The 27,142-nt window shown below is 45.1% G+C and overlaps 1 protein-coding gene across 1 annotated transcript in view; it reads right to left on the bottom strand.

Annotated features, from left to right (window-relative positions):
* LOC127650735 (zinc finger protein ZFPM2-like) overlaps positions 1-26,465 on the bottom strand; it is a 69,435-nt gene extending 42,970 nt beyond the window's left edge. The window contains exons 1-3 of the mRNA XM_052136343.1: positions 26,427-26,465; positions 26,082-26,237; positions 23,613-23,714 (exon numbers count right to left, since the gene is read on the bottom strand). Coding sequence (XP_051992303.1) covers positions 23,613-23,714; positions 26,082-26,199 — 220 coding nt within the window. The 5' untranslated portion in view covers positions 26,200-26,237; positions 26,427-26,465. The remainder of the gene's footprint in view (positions 1-23,612; positions 23,715-26,081; positions 26,238-26,426) is intronic.
* Between the last annotated feature and the right edge of the window lie 677 nt (positions 26,466-27,142).

Here is a 27,142-nt window from a genome sequence, read left to right as displayed (position 1 = left end):
AACATGTTTGGAATCATTTAAAATGTCTCAGTGTGTCTGGTATAGTGCTCTTATTCCCAGGTTTGTAAAACTTAATGACAACAAAGTTATAAAGTCTTTGCCAAATGCTGTATAATTCTGGTGGTCTGTCCACATCCCTGCTTGTATGTTAATGAGGTATGTCCCAAGGACTTCCAAACCTAACCACTCCCAAAATTCCCTTTGTTCATGGTTTGGGTATTTAAGGAGATGTGACACATTGTTCATGGTTCTCTGTAGTCAGACGATCCTACACAGTTTACTGTGTGTAATTTATATCAGGTGATTGCAATTCGAATTTCTTATGTTTTGATAAAATGTCTAACTTTGACTTATCACTGTCTACTTGGAATTGATTAATTGATTATGTTACCTGGTCAATAAATTGTCAACATTTGATTTTATTCTGACTGACTCTGACATTGTGTTTCCCAAACAGATTAAACGATTCGTATGTCACCGCAAGTCTGCGTCAGATTAGTGACGACTAATATTTGGCATCAATTCAAGTGTACTTGGTTTGCAAAGACAAAAAGGGAATTTCCATTTAGAACAGCAAACGCTGCTTGACCAATCTAAATCCGGGTGTGTCTTACCTCTGTTTTGATTTGATGTTTCTCCAGATAAGTGTACGTGGGAAACCACGCATGGCCAATCCAAAGCTATTACAAGAGAAGTTATGTTGGTCAACTTACATCTGTAATAGTGGCCGTGACCTCTACTGAAGAAAACGTTAAGTTACATTCAAGTGTATGCAATTCCATGGGGCTATACTGAAGTATCTTTGATTGTGTATACGTGAACGTAACCGATCTCAGGTATATAGCAAACCTCTGTTTGATGATCCAATACTGGCCGCTTGTGATCGTGAGACCCGCGGTGTAGAGAAAACACGCGAGGACCTCAAAGCGACATAGTTTCTTAATCTAAACGGGTAAAATATAATTAAAGGAGTTAAAAATAAATAAATTTTTAATGCTGCTCAGATATCATTAAAAACCTTTTTCATTTATGTAGTCAGATGAAATAACAAGGTAATACATAAGAGAAAATGTACTTCATTTAATCTTGTTGTGTTGCGTAACAAGAAAGACAGTAATGCGCAGAGACCTTCACCTGTATTATTGGAGACCGCCATTGGACCGACAAACGGGCTTACAATGCCTTAACAAAAATCGAACCTTTACATTTCTGCTTTTAAATTCTTAAATGTCTTGCTCCTTAGTGTTGAGTTCTAAGTAGGTCTGTCTTCTAAGTAGTAGCGTTTCTTTAGTGCAAAAAAACATTTGCTCATATCCCTGATGCGCACGCAAATTCCGTAATGAGGGATGCCCCTACCATTCGTGCAATTCAAGCTTGAAGTTTGGATGAAAAGTAGCACTTTGCCGTGGCAGTAGAGGGCAATCAGCTCCAGCTCTACACGCAACACGCCTTGTCAAACCAGCGACTATCAACACAGCTGGTCCACAGATGCGATTTTGCAGGTGTCTCGAGATTGATTTTTCAACGTTTTAAACTACGTTCCAGAAACACAGCGCTTTATAGAGTGGCCACACTAGTTATAAGTAAACACACTTTGTTCCTTATATCAAACAGGTAAAAATAATTTTCTGTGGTAATTGACCGCATGGTACAGATGCTGTCCATAGACCTTAACTTGTACTGAATCTGAAACATTCCTTTAAGAACATATTTACAACATACACTGATGGTTGAGTAAAAATTATTTATGCTACAGACTACCAAGTCAAGTTATGGCAAGGTTTTTAGCTTTCACCATTTTTGTACCGTTCCACTTCACTGCATCAAATGAACATTGAGTCACTGAAATGAACTACATTTAATCTAAAATTGTAGTCACACACCAAAGCACTTCAAGTTCGCTTGAGTACGAAAATAAACAAATGGTCATTATCAAAAAAATTATTCACGAAATAGCTCCTCTGTTCTTCCAAGTCAGTGCCAAAGTGAAGTAATCAAAAGCCGTCTGCCACAGAAAAACCAGCAAACCGCCTGCTACACACTTCTATCCCACCACACTGTCCCTCTCCTCCACCATCTCTCACTCTCTCTCGCAGTGGTCTAATCTGTGAGGGACTTAAAGGGACCTTATCTCCAAGCTCTCCTGCTTCATTTCATGCTTGATTTACTTTAATTTGTCTGATAGGGCAGCAGGATTTGGAGACGGCCCATCTTTGGCTTGGGTGACGAGTGGAAAAAAAAGCCACTCTGATATTTCTCTGGCACATTGTCGCAGGTTTTTGACTTCTCTCTCCTCTCTCTCGGCCATGAGTTCCTGGAGAGAGAGAGAACGTATGGGATAGTGCGAGAGATCTCAATGTGGCGTTGCGGGCTGTTTGAGTGTGCTTGGAGTCAAGCAGCCAGAGAAGAAAAGGATTGTGGGAGTGTAGTGTGATTGTGTGATGTATTCCTCCACAAGCTGAGGTGACGTGGATGAGTAGGGTTCAAACGCAATATGCGCTCTGGACACACAAGGGACACGTTATGCTCTGTTCATTTAAGAACGTGCCGATACTCTGCTAATCAATTAATCAAAATGGGCCTTGGTCATGAAACACATTTATTTGTATTTCTTTGGGTAAATAGTTTCTAAAATCATTCTTGCACAAATTATTGTCTTGAATTGCATGATTTTACTAACGACTCTTACGTAATTGTTGCATGATGCGGCTATATCCACGAGAATGGTTTTACAATGCAACAATTATGCAAGCAAGCAACATATTGTAGATGCAACAATTTACGTGAGGGTTTACAAATTATGGTCAGGAAAATGTTGCATGATACTGTATTTTTGGTAAGAATGTTTTTTTTACAAATGATGCTTAGTTAATCTGTTGTATTATGCAACAATTTATGTACAGGACGTGTGGCGCAACTCTCCTCATCAGCAGAGTGCTCGAACACTAAACGCACGCAGTCCGATTTTTCTAAGAACGCATCTTTCAACATGCAGATTGTGCATGCACCTGGAATTATTTGCAAGAATTAGTGGGTCCACAAGGTGGCAATACTCACATTTGAAGGGCTAGAAGATGTAATTGCTGTTAAACAACAGGAGACACGGGTAAAAACTTCAACAGTGGATGTGCATATCAAGAGCGCATGTGTGAGGAGGTCTGGAGATACTTTCTTAAAGAATATAAAGACATCTTTATGGGTCTAAACTCTTGAAGAGAAATAGTCCTGTCTCATAGCAGTCATAGCGCGCATTCGCCAAACTCCTGTGTGTGCATGCACCGTCAAATGGAGTACAATTTGACAGAATTGCGTTTGACATTGCAGACTCGGAGCATTCACATCAAAATCGAAGTATGCGTTGAACTTCATGCTTATGAAAATATTATGCGATTCATCAGTTTAAATAAGAATGTTTTTAATAACGATTCTTACGTAATTGTTGCGTGATTTGACAATTCTATAAATATTTTGTTGATTAACATAAGAATGGTTTTAAGAATAATTTTTAAGTATATTGTTTGATGACGTGTCATTTCATGTACAAATGGTTTTACTAATGATTTTTACGTAGATTGTTGTATGATGTGTCACTTGACGTAAAAATGGTTTTATGAATAAGTATTGCGTAAATTGCTGTACGATACAACAGTTTACAAAAGAATGCTTTTACAAAAAAAATTTTGTTTCATAAATGTGGCCTAATAAGCCTAGCATATAATTAAGAAGAACTAAAATGGTATATATATATAAATAAATAAATAAATTATATATATATATATATATATATATATATATATATATATATATATATATATATATATATATATATATATATATATATATATATATAATTTATATACACCATTGTAGTTCTTAATTATATGCTAGGCTTATTGAGCCACATTTATGAAACAAAAAAATATATATATTTATTTATTTATATATTATTTATTTATTTATATATATATATTTTTTATTTATTTATATATTATTTATTTATATATATATATTATATATTTATTTATATATATATATATATAAATAAAATGTATATATACCATTTTAGTTCTTCTTAATTATATGCTAGGCTTATTGGGCCACATTTATGATTTTTTTTTTTTTAAATATTTATATTTATATTTATCTAAATCAATAATTGTTAATATTACCATAACTATAGTAACTACAGTTTTTGGGCAATTTGTGCATTTTGGAGCTCCCATAATCTATGCATTAACATTAGCCTGATTTCATCCAAAGGTCTGTTCATTAAAGGTGTCTGTCTAACTCTCTTTCCCCTTGGAACAGACACAGAGTTCTGACTTCCTCTCACGCATGTTTTGGGTTCAAGCGATTTACTCTGCTGGCATTTTTTTCTTTTTCCAGCTGAAATAAAACTGATGAATAAATTAATCTTCCGGCGGTGAAGGGTAGAGGGCTTCACACTGACAGACTCCACGTTTGAAACTCTTACAACCCACCTCCTCCTCCTTTTCCAAAAAACCCCGCTACAAACCCGAGAGCATTGAAATTCCCCTCGAAGCGCTGCGCAGGATTTGCTAATCGGCGGGGTGTGTGTGTGTGTGCGGCTGATAAACGGAGCGATGATCCAGCAACATGTCTTTATCCTCGCGCTCTGACTTTAATTAACGCCGTCTTGTTTGTTGAAAAGATGATTAATATGCCAGTGAAAATGGCCTAATTGAAAACGGCAACAACCCACACAATCAGGGAGGAACATGCTGTTTTGTTTTGTGTAGATTAGCCCTTTTATCAATGTCATTATTTATATTATTATTATTATTATGTGGTATTTTAATTCAACTGACAGCCGCATCCCTCCTCCTCCTCCTCCTCCTCCTCCTCCTCCGGGCGTCCCACTCCAAGGGACGGGTGTATTGTACAGACAATGAATGAGCTACATTGTGTCCGTTTGAGCAGGGGTCAAGAGGAGCCATGAAACTTTTGTCAGACAGTCAAAGATCTCGCGCTCAGGATGTTTTTTTTTTTTTAAGTGAACGGTGTCCTGAAAGCGCATGCAGTTTAAGAAAGGCCAAGTAGAAGTTTTTAGTAAGTTAAATTTATTTGTTCAGTTTTAGAGTGGCTTTATATAAATAGTTTGCCCAAAAAGGAACATTGTGTTATCATTTACTCACCCTCATGTGACAAGAGATGTTCACTCTGCTCTTCTCCATACCTGAACTTAAATGTTTGTATTTACTGGACCCTTTGGAGTATGGACACAGTTGTAGTATCTTTTGAAAGAAGACCCTTTGGGCTTTATTTCCCAAGTTTCAGAATTAATATATGTTGTTATTTTTTAAAGTTAGAGAAGCTGAAGTTTGAAGTAATGGAAATATTTTGTGTTGAACATGTTTTTATAATCTAAAAAGCAATAATAAAAGTGCCAAGACAACCTAGAAATACAATGTTCTCAAAACAACAAGTCTAAAGAACTTGTTTCAAATTTGAGGATGATCTAACAAAAAATGAGGTTCCTGCAAGCTTTTTTTCTCTGTAAAATCGCTGCCTGTGTACAAAGTAAAATTAAGGCTCCACCTTTCAAGATGACACAAAATCTGACTGCGCTATTCTGAATAAAACTACGCCACATTTTTAAAAATAGATTTTGGGAGACAGGCTCATTTTGTTTATGAGACTCTAATATATAAGATAATATACAGTTTTACAACATGAATGCTGCTCAGATTGCATAGTTTGTTGAATAACGATGACGAAGGGTAATTCTTTCAGGTGAGATCTCATGTAAACAATGGAGAATATATAAATATTTCTCAGATTTATCACTTTTATGGACAAAAAGTGCTATTGGATGTTTTTCAATGAATGCTTGTCATGGAACGAACTGGATGTTTTCATTAAAAAGGTATGAAGTCTAGTTTTGATATTGCAGGTTTTCATTTGTACTCATGGCACAAATAACTAAATTGCTGTTTCTGGAGCATTGCTATCATCGGATATCAATGTTGAACCCGTAGACCTTTGAAAAGATGTATAATTTGTTAACATCAATTACATTTATAGACGGTAAATTATTTTGTAAATGTAAGCAGAGTGACGTCACTCCCGAACAAATGTGTATCAATGTCACGAACCCCTTTCCTCTGCCCCATCTCAGCTTCCTCACACACGCACACTATCTCCCGTCTCGCACACAGGCACTCGCTTCCCGCTCCCTCGCTCCGCCCCTGAGCGCTGAACGCTCTTTTCCTCCATCGGGCTTCCACGCCCAGTTTTGCTTTTACGAGCTCTCGCTCGTAAACGATCTCCCCCCTCTGGCGCACTCGGCTCTTCAGCCTGAACATTATGACCACTTGCACTCACGCGCTTCCTATCCCCACACATTAGATTCACCTGCACTCGTCTCGTCACCTTCATTGTTCACACCTGCACCTTCCCCTATAAATACCCAGCACTTCCGTTTCACGGGTGTTGGTTATTGTGTGTATTTAGTTTCCCATGCTTTGCCCCCCGCTAGTCTCGCCTAGTTCTGAACTCCTCTTGTCTTCCTCTTAGCTTGCCAACTCTTCTTGTTCCCCTGTGTTTTGCTCCCTCTAGTCCCCTCTTGTTATTCATCCTGTTTATCTTTGATTCCCCGGCTTTTGACCCTACGCTACCCCGACTATTCTTCATTGGATTTGCCCCTTGTGTGTACGTTTGTCTGGACTGCTTTTTATTTAATAAAGCGGTTTTCATCCAACGTTGTGACTGTCTCAACTTGTGTTCGTTACAAAATAACCAACCCCACCGTTGACAGTCACAATGCCCCGCGCTAAGGAGTCGCGCAGCTCACTAGAGCGGAGGTGCACGTCACATTCGGCGCGCGGAGCTACAGTGTGGAGAGATGACCACGCGCTCACGACCCAGGGGCAGCAGGTATGCGCTATTTCTGATTTTTTTTACCCGGTTTCACCTGTGTCTGCCCCTGAGCCCGTTTACGCATGTCTGAGCGCCGTGAACTCTCCACCCCCGGAGAGGTTTTATGGCTCTTCGGACGCAGACCAAGGGTTTTCTATGCAAGGCAGCGGTTATGTAACGCATAACCCCGCCCTTGACATTATGGAGCCAGCGGCCCGACTATTGGTGTTGCGTCAGGGGAGTCAACCCTTGGAGGTTTATGTCACTGATTTTTGTGCCCTGGCCAACCAGGTGAATTTTGATGAGGTGGTTCTGAAAGACATTTTTCAAGATGGACTGAATGAGCCAGCCTCATCATACATGCCTGGTGGTCGATGCTCTCTCAACCTGGCTCAGTTTATTGACCTCGCCCTGCTGTGCGTTGGTTCCTCGTTTACTGTGGGGGAGGCAGATACTGAACCAGCGCTCTACACCATGGCCCCCGTCTCGAAGCCTACCACGGCCCCCGTCTCGAAGCCTTACACGGCCCCCGTCTTGAAGCCTTACACGGCCCCCGTCTTGAAGCCTTACACGGCCCCCGTCTTGAAGCCTTACACGGCCCCCGTTTTTAAGCCTGACACGGCCCCAATCCCGAGGCCTGTCACGGCCCCAGCCTCGAAGCCTGGCATGGCCAGCGAGTCAACGCCCATGCCCGCCACGGCCAGAGAGCCAGCGCCCATGCCCGCCACGGCCAACGAGCCAGCGCCCATGCCCGCCACGGCCAACGAGCCAGCGCCCATGCCCGCCACGGCCAACGAGCCAGCGCCCATGTCTGCCACGGTCAGCGAGCCAGCGCCTGTAGCCTCGACCGCCCCAGAGCCAGCGCCTGTAGCCTCGACCGTCCCCATGGCCACATCCCCTGTTGGCCGAAGACGTCAGAGAAGGAAGAGGGCCCCTTCTCCCCAGTCTCGTCTTGTGCTCAAGACCGCAGAGACGCCCCCAGAGTCTTCCACGGCTCTGCCAGGTTCTGCTCCGCCCCCAGAGTCTTCCACGGCTCTGCCGGGCTCTGCTCCGCCCCCAGAGTCTTCCACGGCTCTGCCGGGCTCTGCTCCGCCCCCAGAGTCTTCCACGGCTCTGCCGGGCTCTGCTCCGCCCCAGAGTCTTCCACGGCTCTGCCGGGCTCTGCTCCGCCCCCAGAGTCTTCCACGGCTCTGCCGGGCTCTGCTCCGCCCCAGAGTCTTCCACGGCTCTGCCGGGCTCTGCTCCGCCCCCAGAGTCTTCCACGGCTCTGCCGGGCTCTGCTCCGCCCTCAGAGTCTCCCACGGCTCTGTCGGGTTCTGCTCGCCCCTCTGAGCCCTCCCGGGCTCCGCCTCACGAGTCTCCAAGGGCCCCTCACGAGCCTCCCAGAGCTCTACCCCTCAAGTCCCTCAGGGCTCCACCCTTCAAGCCTCTCACGGCTTCGCCACTCGAGTCTCTCAAGGCTCCATCCCTCGAGTCTTTCACGGCTCCACCCCTCAAGCCTCTCACGGCTTCGCCTCTCGAGTCTCTCAAGGCTCCATCCCTCGAGTCTTTCAGGGCTCCACCCCTCAAGCCTCTCACGGCTTCGCCTCTCGAGTCTCTCAAGGCTCCATCCCTCGAGTCTTTCATGGCTCCACTCCTCAAGCCTCTCACGGCTTCGCCTCTCGAGTCTCTCAGGGCTCCATCCCTCGAGTCTCTCATGGCTCCACCCCTCAAGCCTCTCACGGCTTCGCCTCTCGAGTCTTTCATGGCTCCACCCCTCAAGCCTCTCACGGCTTCGCCTCTCGAGTCTTTCAGGGCTCCACCCCTCGAGTCTTTCATGGCTCCACCCCTCAAGCCTCTCACGGCTTCGCCTCTCGAGTCTCTCAGGGCTCCTCCGCCTCTCAGGGCGTCCCCTCTCGAGTCTTTCATGGCTCCACCCCTCAAGCCTCTCACGGCTTCGCCTCTCGAGTCTTTCATGGCTCCACCCCTCAAGCCTCTCACGGCTTCGCCTCTCGAGTCTTTCAGGGCTCCACCCCTCGAGTCTTTCATGGCTCCACCCCTCAAGCCTCTCACGGCTCGCCTCTCCGAGTCTCTCAGGGCTCCTCCGCCTCTCAGGGCTCCGCCCCTCGAGTCTTTCATGGCTCCTCTCCTCAAGCCTCTCACGGCTTCGCCTCTCGAGTCTCTCAGGGCTCCTCCCCCTCTCAAGCCTCTCAGGGCTTCGTCTCTCGAGTCTTTCAAGGCTCCCCCCTTCAAGCCTCTCGAGCCTCCTATGGCTCTGCCTCCCGAGCCTCCTACGGCTCCCCCTCCAGAGCCTCCTACGGCTCCACCTCCCGAGCCTCCCAGGGCTCGGCCACTAGAGGCTCCTATGGCTCTGCCTCCCGAGCCTCCTACGGCTCCCCCTCCAGAGCCTCCTACGGCTCCACCTCCCGAGCCTCTCATGGCTCTGCTCCCAAAGACTCCAGAGCTTCCTAGGGCTCCGCCTCTCGAGCCTTCCACGGCTCCGCCACCCGGGCCTCCTGCGGCTCTGCTCCCTAAGACTCCAGAGTCTTCTAGAGATTCGCCTCCCAAGCCTCCTACGGCGCCACCTCCCACGGCGTCACCTCCCCCGGCTCTGCCTCCAGAGCCTACCAGGGCTTCACTCCTGGAGCCTTCTACGGCGCCACCTCCCACGGCGTCACCTCCCTCGGCTCTGCCTCCAGAGCCTACCAGGGCTTCACTCATGGAGCCTTCTACGGCGCCACCTCCCACGGCGTCACCTCCCTCGGCTCTGCCTCCAGAGCCTTCCAGGGCTTCACCTCTGGAGCCTCCTACGGCGCCACTTCCATGGGCTCCACTTCCTGAGCCTTCCAGGCCTTCGCCCCTAAAGCCCCCCTTGGCTCCACCTCCAGAGCCTTCCAGGCCTTCGCCCCTAAAGCCTCCTTCGGCTCCACCTCCAGAGCCTTCCAGGCCTTCGCCCCTAAAGCCTCCTTCGGCTCCACCTCCAGAGCCTTCCAGGCCTTCGCCCCTAAAGCCTCCTTCGGCTCCACCTCCAGAGCCTTCCAGGCCTTCGCCCCTAAAGCCTCCGTCGGCTCCACTTCTAGAGCCTTCCAGGCCTTCGCCCCTAAAGCCTCCGTCGGCCCCACCTCCGGAGCCTTCCAGGACCCCACCTCCAGAGCCACCTACGGTGCCACCTCTGATGGCTCCGCCTTTCACGGCTCAGCCCGGACTTCCTGACCCTCTACCTGTCCTGTGGCCTCTTCCCTGGCCTCCGGACCCTATTCCTGTCCGGTGGTCACCTTCCAGACCCCCGGACCCAGTCCCTGTCCTCCAGTCGCCTTCCAGACCTCCTGACCCAGTCTCTGCCCTATGGCTGCCCCCTAGACCTCCCGACCACCCGCCTGTCCACTATGTTCCCCCTGACCTTGTCTTGAACTGCCCATTGACCCCCATGGACTGTTTCATTTCCCTTTTGTGCCTTCTGCCCCCCGCGAGCTCACACGCTCGTTCTGTTCCCCGCGAGATCACACTCTCGTTCTGTTCCCCGCGAGATCACACTCTCGTTCTGTTCCCCGCGAGATCACACTCTCGTTCTGTTCCCCGCGAGCTCACACGCTCGTTCTGTCCCCTCGAGCTCACACGCTCGTTCTGTCCCCTTGCGCTCCTCGCGAGCCCAGCGTGGCCGTCAGGAGCCGTCCTTTTCAGAGGGGAGTACTGTCACGAACCCCTTTCCTCTGCCCCATCTCAGCTTCCTCACACACGCACACTATCTCCCGTCTCGCACACAGGCACTCGCTTCCGGCTCCCTCGCTCCGCCCCCTGAGCCTGAACGCTCTTTTTCCTCCATCGGGCTTCCACGCCCAGTTTTGCTTTTACGAGCTCTCGCTCAGTAAGCGATCTCCCCTCTGGCGCTCTCGGCTCTTCAGCCTGAACATTATGACCACTTGCACTCACGCGCTTCCTATCCCCACACATTAGATTCACCTGCACTCGTCTCGTCACCTTCATTGTTCACACCTGCACCTTCCCCTATAAATACCCAGCACTTCCGTTTCACGGGTGTTGGTTATTGTGTGTATTTAGTTTCCCATGCTTTGCCCCCCGCTAGTCTCGCCTAGTTCTGAACTCCTCTTGTCTTCCTCTTAGCTTGCCAACTCTTCTTGTTCCCCTGTGTTTTGCTCCCTCTAGTCCCCTCTTGTTATTCATCCTGTTTATCTTTGATTCCCCGGCTTTTGACCCTACGCTACCCCGACTATTCTTCATTGGATTTGCCCCTTGTGTGTACGTTTGTCTGGACTGCTTTTTATTTAATAAAGCGGTTTTCATCCAACGTTGTGACTGTCTCAACTTGTGTTCGTTACAATCAACATGTTAAATGTAATAACCTTTGGTCCTAAAAGTAATAAAGGTACCAATTGTAATAAAACAAATTATAAATCGGTCCTATATATAATAAAGGGCCTAACTGTAATAAAATATGCTCCTAAATGTAATAACTGCTGGTTCTAAATGTAATAACGGCTGGTTCAAAATGTAATAACTGCTGGTTCTAAATGTAATAAAATATGCTCCTAAATGTAATAACTGCTGGTTCTAAATGTAATAACTGTTGGTTCTAAATGTAATAACTGTTGGTTCTAAATGTAATAAAATATGCTCCTAAATGTAATAACTGCTGGTTCTAAATGTAATAACTGTTGGTTCTAAATGTAATAAAATATGCTCCTAAATGTAATAACTGCTGGTTCTAAATGTAATAACTGTTGGTTCTAAATGTAATAAAATATGCTCCTAAATGTAATAACTGCTGGTTCTAAATGTAATAACTGCTGGTTCTAAATGTAATAACTGTTGGTTCTAAATGTAATAAAATATGCTCCTAAATGTAATAACTGCTGGTTCTAAATGTAATAACTGCTGGTTCTAAATGTAATAACTGTTGGTTCTAAATGTAATAACTGTTGGTTCTAAATGTAATAAAATATGCTCCTAAATGTAATAACTGCTGGTTCTAAATGTAATAACTGTTGGTTCTAAATGTAATAAAATATGCTCCTAAATGTAATAACTGCTGGTTCTAAATGTAATAACTGCTGGTTCTAAATGTAATAACTGTTGGTTCTAAATGTAATAAAATATGCTCCTAAATGTAATAACTGCTGGTTCTAAATGTAATAACTGCTGGTTCGAAATGTAATAACTGTTGGTTCGAAATGTAATAACTGTTGGTTCTAAATGTAATAAAATATGCTCCTAAATGTAATAACTGTTGGTTCGAAATGTAATAACTGTTGGTTCTAAATGTAATAAAATATGCTCCTAAATGTAATAACTGTTGGTTCTAAATGTAATAACTGCTGGTTCTAAATGTAATAACTGCTGGTTCTAAATGTAATAACTGTTGGTTCTAAATGTAATAAAATATGCTCCTAAATGTAATAACTGCTGGTTCTAAATGTAATAACTGCTGGTTCTAAATGTAATAAAATATGTTCCTAAATGTAATAACTGCTGGTTCTAAATGTAATAACTGTTGGTTCTAAATGTAATAAAATATTCTCCTAACTGTAATAACTGCTGGTTCTAAATGTAATAACTGCTGGTTCTAAATGTAATAAAACATGCTCCTAAATGTAATAAAATATGCTCCTAAATGTAATAACTGCTGGTTCTAAATGTAATAACTGCTGGTTCTAAATGTAATAACTGTTGGTTCTAAATGTAATAAAATATGCTCCTAAATGTAATAACTGTTGGTTCTAAATGTAATAACTGTTGGTTCTAAATGTAATAAAATATGCTCCTAAATGTAATAACTGTTGGTTCTAAATGTAATAACTGCTGGTTCTAAATGTAATAACTGCTGGTTCTAAATGTAATAAAATATGCTCCTAAATGTAATAACTGCTGGTTCTAAATGTAATAACTGCTGGTTCTAAATGTAATAAAATATGCTCCTAAATGTAATAACTGCTGGTTCTAAATGTAATAACTGTTGGTTCTAAATGTAATAAAATATTCTCCTAAATGTAATAACTGCTGGTTCTAAATGTAATAACTGCTGGTTCTAAATGTAATAAAACATGCTCCTAAATGTAATAAAATATGCTCCTAAATGTAATAACTGCTGGTTCTAAATGTAATAACTGCTGGTTCTAAATGTAATAACTGCTGGTTCTAAATGTAATAACTGTTGGTTCTAAATGTAATAAAATATGCTCCTAAATGTAATAACTGCTGGTTCTAAATGTAATAACTGTTGGTTCTAAATGTAATAAAATATGCTCCTAAATGTAATAACTGCTGGTTCTAAATGTAATAACTGCTGGTTCTAAATGTAATAACTGTGTGTTCTAAATGTAATAAAATATGCTCCTAAATGTAATAACTGCTGGTTCTAAATGTAATAACTGTTGGTTCTAAATGTAATAAAATATGCTCCTAAATGTAATAACTGCTGGTTCTAAATGTAATAACTGCTGGTTCTAAATGTAATAACTGTTGGTTCTAAATGTAATAAAATATGCTCCTAAATGTAATAACTGCTGGTTCTAAATGTAATAACTGCTGGTTCTAAATGTAATAACTGTTGGTTCGAAATGTAATAACTGTTGGTTCTAAATAAAATAAAATATGCTCCTAAATGTAATAACTGTTGGTTCTAAATGTAATAACTGTTGGTTCTAAATGTAATAAAATATGCTCCTAAATGTAATAACTGTTGGTTATAAATGTAATAACTGCTGGTTCTAAATGTAATAACTGCTGGTTCTAAATGTAATAACTGTTGGTTCTAAATGTAATAAAATATGCTCCTAAATGTAATAACTGCTGGTTCTAAATGTAATAACTGCTGGTTCTAAATGTAATAAAATATGCTCCTAAATGTAATAACTGCTGGTTCTAAATGTAATAACTGTTGGTTCTAAATGTAATAAAATATGCTCCTAAATGTAATAACTGCTGGTTCTAAATGTAATAACTGCTGGTTCTAAATGTAATAACTGTTGGTTCTAAATGTAATAAAATATGCTCCTAAATGTAATAACTGCTGGTTCTAAATGTAATAACTTCTGGTTCTAAATGTAATAACTGTTGGTTCTAAATGTAATAAAATATGCTCCTAAATGTAATAATGGCTGGTTCTAAATGTAATAACTGTTGGTTCTAAATGTAATAAAATATGCTCCTAAATGTAATAACTGCTGGTTCTAAATGTAATAACTGCTGGTTCTAAATGTAATAACTGTTGGTTCTAAATGTAATAACTGTTGGTTCTAAATGTAATAAAATATGCTCCTAAATGTAATAACTGCTGGTTCTAAATGTAATAACTGTTGGTTCTAAATGTAATAAAATATGCTGCTAAATGTAATAACTGCTGGTTCTAAATGTAATAACTGCTGGTTCTAAATGTAATAACTGTGTGTTCCCCTTCTGTCACTCTCTCCACGTTGTGTCGGAGAAGCGACACTAGGGGGTCTCTCTTGAGCGCCGATATTCACCTCTGATCTATGAAAAAAGGCCAATGAGAGTTGGCAGCCAGTATTTGCATGTCCCGCCCCCGGACATACGGGTATTTAAGTGGCGCAAATACGGGAGTTCATTCAGAAAATTTCTTCGGAGCCGATGGTCTGTCTGCAGTTTGCTGCGAGTTACACGCCACTTAAACGTTCCTGTTTTCCTCTGACGATCTGCATGCTGTTGGATCTTGACGGCGACAACAGCGGCTTTCTCCTTCTCAGTGCACGGCGTGCATTGTTGCCCCTGAGCGCTCGACAGCGCAGACACGCATACACACACACACTGTGTATTAAAAGAGTTTTTACTAAAAGAGTAATTTTCTCTAAGAGAGCAAACACAGCGGCGTTGAACGTCCTTTTAAGGACACGTCTTTTCAAGATGCCTTTCCGCCCGTGTCGTTCCTGGATGCGGTAGAGTGCTCTCTGCTTCAGACGGCCACGGCGCTGTCTCGTGTGTTTGGGCCGCGATCACACCAGGCGGCGTTTGTGGATGGTTCATGTTCTCACTGCGAGAACATGACCATGACCACGTTAGCGATCGCGGCTCGCTTTCAACAGAAAGCAAGCCACCCCATCTGCACCCGCATTGCCCCTTCTTCCCACGGGATTAAGGACGGTGCGGTTGGCGCTGAGGGCGATTTGAGGCGGCAGCGGGTGCAGTTTCGCTGGGTAGCCCCGCGAACCTCCCGTTCCCGACACGCTCGCTGGTCTCTGTCCACGCTCACGGCGATAGCGGCTCGCCTCACGGCCCGGCTGTCTATCCTCCCGAGTCCGAAGCAGATGAGCTCGCCGCTGCATCGGAGAGTGCGGTGTCTGATGCCGAGGACTCCCCTGGACTGCCGCCTTCGGGCCAGCAGGCCCAGGCGGAGGCCGACGCTCAGATGTCCGACATGCTTGCCGAGCCGCCTTGAGCGTGGGGATGGACTGGAACCCTCCATCCTCCCCACAGCCTTCTCAGTTGGATGATTGGTTCCTGGGGGCAGCGCGCCGTTCGCGGCCTCGCATCCCCCCGGTCCCTTTCTTCCCGGAGGTGCATGATGAGCTGACGTCTACGTGGAGAGCCCCGCTCTCCACTCGTCTAGGTGCCACCCGCTCCACTCTCTCCACCCTCGACGGCGGAGAGCGCCACGGGTACGACGCGATTCCCCAGGTTGATAGGGCAGTTGCGCACCATCTATGCCCCGGTAGCCCTACCTCCTGGCGGGGTCAGCCCGTACTCCCATCCAAGCCCAGTAGGACAACATCCTTGCTTAACGCGAAGGCCTACACTACGGCTGGACGCGCTGCCTCCGCCCTGCATGCAATGGCCCTCCTGCAAGTCCACCAGGCCAAAGCTCTCAGAAACATGCACGGGGGTGGACCTGATCCTGATGTGCTGCAGGAACTGCGCTCAGCGACCGACCTCGCCCTGAGAGCGACGAAGACCACAGCGCAGGCACTCGGACAGACGATGGCCACCCTAGTGGTCCAGGAACGCCATCTTTGGCTCAACCTTGTCGAGATGCGTGAGGCTGACAAAAACCGCTTCCTGGACGCACCTGTCTCCCAGATTGGCCTTTTCGGTGACACCGTCGAGGACTTCGCCCAACAGTTCTCCGCGGTGAAGAAGCAGACGGAGGCCATTTCGCACATCATGCCCGCCGCCAGACCTGCCGCTATGGGCCCTGCCCGTCTGCCCGCCGAGGGCGTCCCCTCGCGAGAAACCAGCTCCTGCTCCGCCTCAACCCGGGCCCAGCTCTCAGCCCCAGCGTCGAGCACTCCGCAGGCGGCGCACGCCCCTGTCTCACGAACCCCTCCAGGACCCGGAAGGCTCCCAAGCGTTCCTGAGACAGCCGACCCAGAGCCGAAGACGTTAGCTCGGAGGTGGTAAGACCGCTCCATCCTCCGGTGGAGGGCCGGGAGGAGAATCCTTTGTTTTTTCATTTGCCACACCCCTGACGGGGCTGTGGTACCCACATTCTCAATAAAAGAGCTATTTCCTTTGCCTCTGGGTCACCTGGCCCGCAAATGCCATTCTCACGGCAATGTGCTTTCAGATCACAACAGTCCCGGTACACCGGACGCGGCGATCCCGCCTTCCGCCTGCCCACGACTGTCCCCGGCCGGCCGGTTCAGACGAGTCCAGAGGACGCCAACATCAGACCTCCTCCTCAGTCAAGAACCCGCCCCTGCCGGGCGCGTGGAGCAAGGTAAGTGCTTTGAGTCTATTCTCAGCACCTCAGCCTCAGGCCGCAACGAAGCCGCCCGACGCTGCATTACCTGTTCCGCCCGCTGCGAGGCCCCGCCGGTACGTCCAAAATACTGCGTCCCTTTGGTGCCCCTAGCGCAGAGCTGGGAAGCGTGGCTTTCGCTTCCCAACGCATCACGCTGGCTGCACCGGACCATTCGACTCGGTCACGCAATTCAGTTTGCCCGGCTCCGCCCCCTTCAGGAGCGTCCGCTTTCCGCAGTACACGGCGAGCACGCCAGTTCCCTGCGCACGGAAATTGTGACCCTCTTAGCCAAGGGCGCGGTAGAGCCCGTCCCTCCAACCGAAATGAGGAAGGGTTTCTACAGCCCTTACTTCATTGTACCCAAGAAAGGCGGCGGCTTACGACCAATCCTGGACTTGCGAAGTTTTCAATCGGGCCTTGTTAAAACTCCCGTTCAAAATGCTTACGCAGAGAAATATTCTGGCTGGCGTTCAGCATCTAGATTGGTTCGCAGCGGTGGACCTGAAGGACGCGTACTTCCACGTCTCAATTCTGCCTCGACACCGACCCTTCCTACGGTTCGCGTTCGACGGCCAGGCGTTTCAGTACAAAGTCCTCCCCTTCGGCCTGTCTCTGTCCCCTGCGTCTTCACGAAAGTCGCAGAGGCGGCCCTTGCCCCGCTACGAGTAGCCGGCATCCGCATTCTCAACTACCTCGACGACTGGCTCATAATAGCACACTCTCGAGAGTTACTATGCACACACAGAGACCAGGTGCTCCGGCACCTCAGCCGCTTGGGGCTTCAGGTCAACTGGGAAAAGAGCAAGCTCACTCCAGTTCAGAGCATCTCTTTTCTCGGGATGGAGTTAGACTCAGTCTCAATGACAGCACGTCTCACGAGCGAGCGTGCTCAGTCGGTGCTGGACTGCCTCGCTTCTTTCAAGCCAGGCACAGTGGTCCCTCTAAAACTTTTCCAGAGGCTCCTGGGGCATATGGCATCCTCCGCGGCGGTCGCGCCGCTGGGGTTGATGCATATGAGACCACTCCAGCACTGGCTCCAGACTCGAGTCCCGAGACACGCATGGCACCGTGGCACGCATCACCCCCGCCTGCCTCAAAACACTCCGACCCTGGACAGACCTCTGCTTTTTATGGGCAGGAGTGCCCCTGCAGCAGGTGTCCCGACGCGTCCTGGTCACAACCGACGCCTCCCGGTCCGGGTGGGGTGCCGTGTGCAGCGGGCACGCAGCAGCGGGCCATTGGAAAGGGGCCCCGCTGCGTTGGCACATCAATTGTCTGGAGTTGCTGACCGTCCTTCTTGCTCTCAGGAAGTTCCTCCCGTTAGTTCGGGACAAACATGTCCTTGTGAGATCGGACAGCACCACGGTGGTGGCATACATAAATCGCCAAGGCGGTGTACGCTCCCGCCACATGTCACAACTCGCCCGCCGTCTCCTCCTATGGAGCCAGCAGCGACTCAAGTCGCTGCGTGCCACTCACATCCCCGGCAAGCTCAACGTCGTAGCGGATGCGCTATCACGACAACGCCTGCCCGGCTGGCACCCGCGCCCAGACCTCTGGAACCTCCACGTCTGGTCCCTGGACGGGACGCGGAAGAGCTAGCCGGCTTACCGGCGACCGTTGTGAATACCATCAACCAAGCCAGAGCTCCCTCTACCAGGCACCTTTACGCCCTAAAGTGGCGCTTGTTCGCAGATTGGTGTTCTTCCCGAGCAGAAGACCCGCAGAGATGCGCGATTAGGTCAGTGCTTCTGTTCCTACAGGAGAGGCTGGACAGGAGGCTGTCCCCGTCCACCCTCAAGGTGTATGTTGCCGCTATCGCCGCCCACCACGATCCTGTAGAGGGCAAGTCCTTGGGTAAGCACGACCTGATCCTCAGGTTCCTGAGAGGCGCCCGGAGGTTGAATCCCTCCCGGCCAGGCCTAGTTCCCTCCTGGGATCTCTCGGTAGTCTTGGCAGGACTCCAGAGACCTCCCTTCGAGCCGCTCGAATCAGTTGGACTCAGGGCCCTCTCTCTTAAGACGGCCCTGCTGATCGTGCTTCGCCTCCATTAAGAGGGTCGGGGACCTGCAAGCGTTCTCTGTCAGCGACACTTGCCTGGAGTTCGGTCCGGCAGATACGTCTGTGATCCTAAGACCGCTGACCGGGCTATGTGCCCAAGGTTCCTACCACACCATTCCGAGATCAGGTAGTGAACCTGCAAGCGCTGCCCCGGGAGGAGGCAGACCCAGCCCTTTCATTGCTGTGTCCAGTGCGCGCCCTGCGCATTTACCTGGACCGCACACAGAGCACCAGACGCTCTGAGCAGCTCTTTGTCTGCTTTGGGGGACGGCAGAAAGGGAATGCCGTCTCCAAACAGAGGCTCGCCCACTGGGTTGTCGATGCCATCACACTGGCTTATCACACCCAGGCCGTGCCCCTACCCGTACGGCCCGTTGCATCCTCGTGGGCACTGGCCAAGGGCACCTCCCTAGCAGACATCTGTAGAGCCGCGGGTTGGGCAACACCCAACACCTTCGCGAGGTTTTACAACCTCCGCGTTGAGTCGGTTGCGTCTCGTGTTTTCTCAGGTCCGAGCCCGTAGAACTCGGTAACACGTAGACCGACTGGCCGGGTGGATCGCTTGCGCCCAGCGCCCTTTTCCTGGCGTCAAGGTAAAGTAGTGCGCCTTCTTCCCAGGAGCCCCACTCCGAGTCGGGCCCCTGGTCGATTCCTCCCCAGCCCTCCGGGTCCGCGGTTCAGCGGAGGAACTTCGCCGACCCAAGCCACTGCGGGTACCCTGATGGCAACCCTGTACTGGTATAGGTGCTCCACAGGTAAAGTAGAAGGCCTCCTGTGCGGACGCCCCTGTGTGTATTTCCACGGTTCTGTCCCCTTACGAGCGGACCCCGTGTCTCCCTTAGGCAGTTACAGCTGCCCCGGTCGCCATGCTGTAGCAACTCCCCCTTCGAGGCTGGGATCTACCACCGCACCATACTTTCCACACGAGCCCTAAGGCGGCCGTGTGGCGTGTCTACCACTTTTCCTCCCCAAGAAAAAGGGCAGGTGTGGTCTCCGCGAGGGTCTGGGTAAGACCCCTTCCCTATATGCGTGTAAGGGCCCCGGCCGTGATTGCTCTATCGCGAGAAACATAGAGAGAAAGAGGCCCAGCCAGGCTGGCCCGTTCCCATGTTGGCAAACATCGCCTTGTTCCCCTCCCAGGGTAACTAGAAGGATCCCGATGTTCAGTATGGGGCATTGGGGAAGAGTGCGTGCAGCCGGGTACAGGCGATGCGTGGCACTGGATGAATCCCTGCCCGCCTCTGTATCGGCAGTTCACGTACACGGTTCAGCACATGGCAAGATTGGAATGGGTCCCCTAGTGTCGCTTCTCCGACACAGCGTGGAGAGAGTGACAGAAGGGAACGTTTGGTTACGTATGTAACCTCCGTTCCCCGAGGGAGGAGCGACACGTTGTGTCTTTCCTCCGCCATGTCACTGAACCGAGCCACTGTTGTGGCCGGACCATTTCCGGCTCCTCAGAAAAATCCTGAATGAACTCCCGTATTTGCGCCGCATAAATACCTGTATGTCCGGGGGCGGGACATGCAAATACTGGCTGCCAACTCTCATTGGCCTTTTTTCATAGATCAGAGGTGAATATCGGCGCTCAAGAGAGACCCCCTAGTGTCGCTTCACCGACACAACGTTTCGTTCCCTCCCTCGGGGAACGGAGGTTACATACGTAACCAAACGTTCTAAATGTAATAAAATATGCTCCTAAATGTAATAACTGCTGGTTCTAAATGTAATAACTGTTGGTTCTAAATGTAATAACTGTTGGTTCTAAATGTAATAAAATATGCTCCTAAATGTAATAACTGCTGGTTCTAAATGTAATAACTGCTGGTTCTAAATGTAATAAAATATGCTCCTAAATGTAATAACTGCTGGTTCTAAATGTAATAACTGTTGGTTCTAAATGTAATAAACTTTGGTCATGAATGTAATAACTGTTGGTTGTAAATGTAATAACCTTTGGTCCTAAATGTAATAATAACTGTTGGTTCTAAATGTAATAACTGTTGGTTCTAAATGTAATAAAATATGCTCCTAAATGTAATAACTGTTGGTTCTAAATGTAATAACATTTGAAATTAAGAACCGGATTGTAATAATGTTTTGTCCTAAATATAATAAAGTCCATAATTGTAATCATTCTTTCATTTTACCCCAATTAACCATCAGTTAGAGTTTGGAAAATGTCCCACTATTTGGCAAATATTGCATGCCAGTTGATATTATTACTCTGCATATAAATATTTTATCATTCATAATCAATTTCTAATGCATTTGAAAATTAATAAGTAATTAATAAATCTATGTATAACAACTTTAACAAAGGGAACTTTAATGTAAAGTGTAACCATTATTACATAGAGGAACAAAAGTTATTCCATTTACACCCTTTTATGCACTGACAGTAATTATATTTAGACCTTTTTGCATTTAGGACCAAAAGTTATTTCATTCAGGGTATTTATGACATTTAGTACCAAAAGAACCCCTTAATTAAATTTTGTACATTTAAAACCAATGGTTTTTACATTACGGGTGTTTATTACATTAACAACCAAAACAATTACATTTAGACCCCTCTATTTACATTTATGGGCCAAAACCATTTTCATCTAGGGCCTTTACTAAATTTAAGACCAATAGTTATTCCATTTAGGACCAGTTATTAAATTGGTGCCCTCTACACTGTGCTCTATAGAAAAAGAAGGAAAACAAAGTGCAAAAAAGCACCACTGAGTCTTCTGAAGACAAATAATAGCTTTGAGTGATGAACAGATCATCATTATTCACTGATAATATTCCACTTCACCGTAGCTTTAAAGGCCATAAGGCATATCAAGATGCATTCCGCTAGGATTGATGTCAATAATTCAAACGGCAACAGTCCTCACGTGATCTGTAAACGAACGTGACATGCCAAGTTTGAATATGAAGAAGTGTGAACTAGATTAGCTCAATTGCATCCATCCCCATTCACTTTTATTGGATGGAAAATTGCAGCATGAACATTCTGCCAAACATCTCATTTTAAGTTCCATGGAAGACAGAAAGTTATAGGGGTTTGGAATGATATGAAGGTGAGTAAATGGTGACAGAACTTTCAACATTTTCCAGAAAAAGTGTTGAGAATATTCGCATTAACAATCTGAAAATGAGGAGAAAACTTCTAGTGAGGCCACTGAGATAATGAATAACTGCTGCAGTTTGATTCAGTTCGTATCCCATGATTCTCTGTCTAAATGTCAGATGTCTGGAAACTGTACATGTGTGTCTCTGTGTCTCTCTCTAAAGATGTTTCTCTTCCAGTTGGCTGTGAGCGCAGTGGTCAGCCGCTCTCGCTCTGGTTTACATGTTCTCTGCTGCGTTTGCACTCCCTGTGTGAAACGGCTTTAGGGGGCTCAATCAGCGGGACTTTGATGTCGACCGCATCTGTAATAATTTCATATTGTTCCAGGGATTTCACTAATCCACTACACTTTCATTAAAATCCCTCACTCCATCCCGTCCTCTCCTCAGAGGCCCCGGACAGAATCGGTCTCCTTTGATACATCTGTCACTTTTTCATTTTTTTTTGTCTGACAATTATTCCTTTTTCCCCTCTGTGATATTTATAGGGAATTTATAACTTCAGATGCATCAATTTAAGATGTTGGCAGACATTTCAGACAGTGGTAACATTGTAAATGATAAGGTATTGGAACAAGGAGTCTTGTTGGGCACTTGCAGTCTAGACAGTTCTGTTGATTTGAGGTTTTGTCTTTAGAAGCAATATTTAGTTTAGTTCCATTTTATTAAACATTAGCCTTTCATTGGCCTACAGTCAACAGTAATCCGTTTTGCAATTGAATTTGCCAATCTGTCTGAGATAGATTTATCATAAGGGCTTCTCTTATCTTCTCTAAGAGGGAGGAGAAATACAGAGAAAGAGAACGCAAAAGAGAGCAAGTGAGAGAGACATTTCTGCCTCTAAATGACACAGTGAATATCAGTATGCAATGATATCTTACCATCAAGACCTGATTACAAAGACCCGTGATGAGATAGGATGATAGGAGAGACGGCAGCACAGTTTGGCTCTAGAACTAGTGACTGTATTGTGTAAATCTAGTGTGAACATGCAAGATAAAATGCCTCCCAGAATGCCATTATTAAGTTATCAGATTTCATGCTTGTAAAGAGGACATGGCTTATTACAGTAAATCATTTGGCTGTTCCATTCAGGCTGATTTTGCTCAGTTTTTCTGTGACATTCAACAAATTGTGGCATACAGGGGCGTAGGAATGATCTGAAAAATGTGGGCAGGACAATATATAATGTATCCGCTTTGCTCGTGAATATTAATTACGTTACGTCATGTTTGCCCAGTAGTCCGAACCAATTTGCTGAAAGTATGCGCTAGCCAATGTGGCTGTACGGTGTATTTGGTCAGTTCACTGCCAATGTTACCAGTTGTGGCCAAGAACATTAAACTACACCCACTGGAAGAATGTGCTTTATGTGCTTTTTTGAGCTTCAAAGTTCTGGTCATGGACCTACAGAACTGAAATAATCTTCTAAAAATCTTCGTTTGTGTTCTGCAGAAGAAAGAAAGTCACACATCTGGGTGTCATACACATCTTTAAGTGATGTTAAATAATATTTTTGAACTGAACAAAAACTATTAATTTAGCACAAAGCACATTTTTAGTCTCTCAATTCATATGCTGTTTAAAATAGTTTAAGATGGAGTATAGCACATTGCAGGACATGACAAGTTCCCAACAGTATTGTATGTTGACTACCCATATTATAGAATTATCAAGGGTATTTCCATGGTTTCACTAGGAAATCACAAGTTTTTTGAATTCCCTTTGTATTTCCAGGTTTTGCATGACCATAGGAACCCTGTGCTGGTGGATTATTTTCTTGTCCGTGTTGACATTGTGTTACAAAATGTAAGATGTGGTGTCAGACAGGTGAGACAAGATTGCACAGGTGTCTTACTTGGGCCGTCCCATTGGTTTGCTGTCAGTGGGCTGAGCTCAGCTCTCTCTTCCTGTCCATCACCGTCTTGTTGTTCCACCTTTAAACCTCTGCCCATTTCACCTGTAAAAAGACATCAAAGCTTACGGTTATTCAGTGCAGACATCTACATTATAGCACAATCAGTAAACCAGACAGCGACAACTGATCTGTGGCTCTTGCGCTGGAAGCAGTTGTTCACGTTCTTTCATTTAAAGCCCTCATGCCTTGTAAGAAGTCTATTTCCAATGTGCATTTTGCAAGTGTCTGCAGTGGGATTTCGCGGTCGTTTCTTTGGAGGGAATGGAAGAGAGAGAGAGAGAGAGAGAGAGAGAGCATGTCCCTGGACCCACCTTGATCACAGAGCGGCTCCCTGTGTTAAGCCCTGTGACGAAACTTATTGGAAATGTTTAATTACAGTGTTGGGAAAGAAATTAAGCTACGAGATGATTCCTTAATTAAGCTGTGATTAAGGATTTTCTGCCTTTGGCTCTGACACTATTTAACAGCACAGTCATAGGCAAGAGGAAGTTAACTCCGAGAACAGGGCTATTTACCTCGGTTAGCTCAAGATACTCGCACAACTTTAAACACACGCAGGGAACCAGTCTGTGCACTCTGTTGGCAGGAAATTCCTTTGTACTGACTGGAATGGATAAAACCGGATGATCTTAAAACTCAAGCTGAATATATACAGGAACATAGCCAAGAATGAAAGCTCTGGACCTTTTATAAGAGATAAGAGAGCAAAAAAATAGAAATACTTTAAAGCTGATATTCATACTGTAAAAATGTGTGCAATTGTTACAATATGAACAAAAAAATCATCAGGTGCCTCATGTAGTAGCATTTAATTGAACTGGTTTTATTCATGTCAAAAATGTTTGGCTAAAGTTCATTTCGACATATGATACTACATTTTTAAGATGTAAAGTTGTATTTGTTCATATTAGTTAAAGCATTCTGAACTGATATTAATAACAGTGAGCACTTATATACTGTATATATTGAATTGCAGGTACTGTTATATTGTCATGGTTTATTAACAGCTATAGGTAACTCATTTTATTATATTCACATCTGTAATAAATCTTAACTGGACATTTTTACATATTCATTTATTGGTCCAGAGTTATTCATTTGCTTTCCTGCCCAGAGTAGTAATGTAATCACAAATATTAAGTCATAACTCATACTCGTTCTCATCAGGTGTAGCTGTCATGATCTATACTTCTGTTCTTGACATTTCCATTATACGGTTCACAGATTCAAAATGCAATTATGTGATCAAGTGGGGGGAAAACAATACATTTTCAAATGATCAAAAGTGTTGAGGGGATTTTTGTATCCTCGCCTTTCAAACCGTAACAGGTCAAAACATGCTAGTAAATTAAAAAGAAGTGCCCGTCTTCCTTTCAACAAGAACAAAAGAAAACAGCCACATGTCATTCCACCAATTTAGAAGAAAAAGTCAAAGATTGCTCTTTTGAAGATTGCACGCTTCCGGGCAAAGGTGGTTTACGCAGTTCACTTTCTACGTCACAGACTTTAGGATAGCGAAACAGGAATTTCAAAGAGAAGATTCATTGTGCACATATAGAAAAGAACTGTGTTAGGACGGCGAGTAAAATGTAAATGCTGGGGGGGGGGGCTGTGAATTATCCGTTGTGACGGCGAGGTGTGGCTGCCAGTAACGCCTGTAATTGAATTTCAGTTCAAAGAGCCGATGCCATTAGCCCGAGTTTGATGGTTGAACCTCACAGCAAATACCAGCAACTCTGTTGTTATTTACTATGACCAATAACCCTGTTAGAAGCATATACAAAAGGTGTTCCCTGAAAATGCCACATTTCTTGAATCTTCTCTTTCATATTCAAATTAACTTTCACCACAAAACCAAACACTGCTGTGAGCTAAAAACAGACTGGGTGCAGAGTAAAGCAGCAGCTCCTGCTTACATATATAGAGGATTGTGCAATACAGAAATACAAGTCACTCTCTTTGATTACACTAGAGATGTGCAAGTTTTCATATTTAATCATAGATGAAAGAGTCACACCTACACGTGATTTAAAATGATTTTAGATAAAACAAACAGTGCACTGAAAAGGATGATAACCTGCAGATGTTCCCTCAAGGATTCTACTTGATCTAACCCATAAAAATGACTCCTGTTGGTTTAATCTAATTTGTCAGGTTGGTTTAGTCAGATTAAATACTATTTGGACTTGAATAAAACCTGTTAATTTAGATGTTACCACATGAAACAAATGTTGAGGTTATCTGACACAATACTGTCGGTTTACTGCATTCAATGACAGCGTTCCATTCATCTACATATTACGAAACATTACTAATGTGTATTTTACCCATACGAATGAAAAAGCACAAATGAGATCACTTCAAGCAATTCAAGTATGTGTAATGTTATAAAATGAGAGATGATGTCACCATTCTTCACTTGATCTTCATCTCTAAAGATGATGTTCTCAAGCTCGGAGAAGCATAGAGGCTCTTCCTCAACAGATCTTTCTTCGTCTTTCAGTAACTCGCTCGTCTCACACACCATCTCCTCAGAGTCCACCTCAAGACCATTTTCAAACACTCCTGTTGACAAAACAGACACAAAGTCAAAATGTCAACATTTCAGAAGACCCAGAAATAAAATCCTCTGGAAGGTTTCACCGAGTCAGATAATCGGTTGGCGTATTACAAACAGCCAGACAAAAATGTATGTACTTATAAAATACACTCAATGGTCTCCAAATCTTATATGAGAAATATAAAAATTTTTACATCGTAAGAGCAGTAATAATAGAAATGCTCAAATGCCATGTCCCTCACTGTGTATCTGTTTTTTGTGCCTTTCATTGTACTAGTGAAGGCAACTGCAAAGTGTTCAAGCAAAGCCAACGCGGGAACAGATCCAAAGCCTGAGGTTACGTCTGTGCAAAGATAACTTGTCCGTGCACGCAATGGCACTGAAGGTAGACATAGCACACTTTCTTATTAATTTGCCTTATCAGTGGGTACAATGTTGATTTTTCATTTGCTTGCCATGCCTATGGGTGGTATACCCATGCAATCACAAAGTTAATTTTTCTCTGTTTGATTAATTTCTTTCCTATAAAAAAAAAAAAAGACATTTGCTACATTCTATCAGGAAAGCCTTTTCCCTTCCAGCTGTACATGTACTTTGATATTTGCATATTATTATTATAATTACTATTATTATTTCATTCGGGGGCATGGAGGAATAGCAGCCACCTTAACAAAATTAAAATGACACATTTTTCACCTTTGAGATAAAAAATATTATGTTTCATTGTGTTCAATGTTTCCATGTTTACAGGGCTGAAAATCATAAAGAAGAATGTGCATTCGGATAAGGAGCGCTGCAATAGTCTGCAAATGTGTGTATTTACTTAGCTGTACTTTAGCTAAATGTTACACAAAATTTTGTGATAGGCTGAAATATCAGGCAGGTCAAATCATCATCAGATTTGTTCCTT

This window comes from Xyrauchen texanus, chromosome 10, assembly GCF_025860055.1.
Source record: "Xyrauchen texanus isolate HMW12.3.18 chromosome 10, RBS_HiC_50CHRs, whole genome shotgun sequence".
Taxonomy (NCBI): Eukaryota; Metazoa; Chordata; class Actinopteri; order Cypriniformes; family Catostomidae; genus Xyrauchen; species Xyrauchen texanus.
Note: the sequence above shows the minus strand (reverse complement) of the source record. Positions and strands in the feature narration are given on the sequence as shown.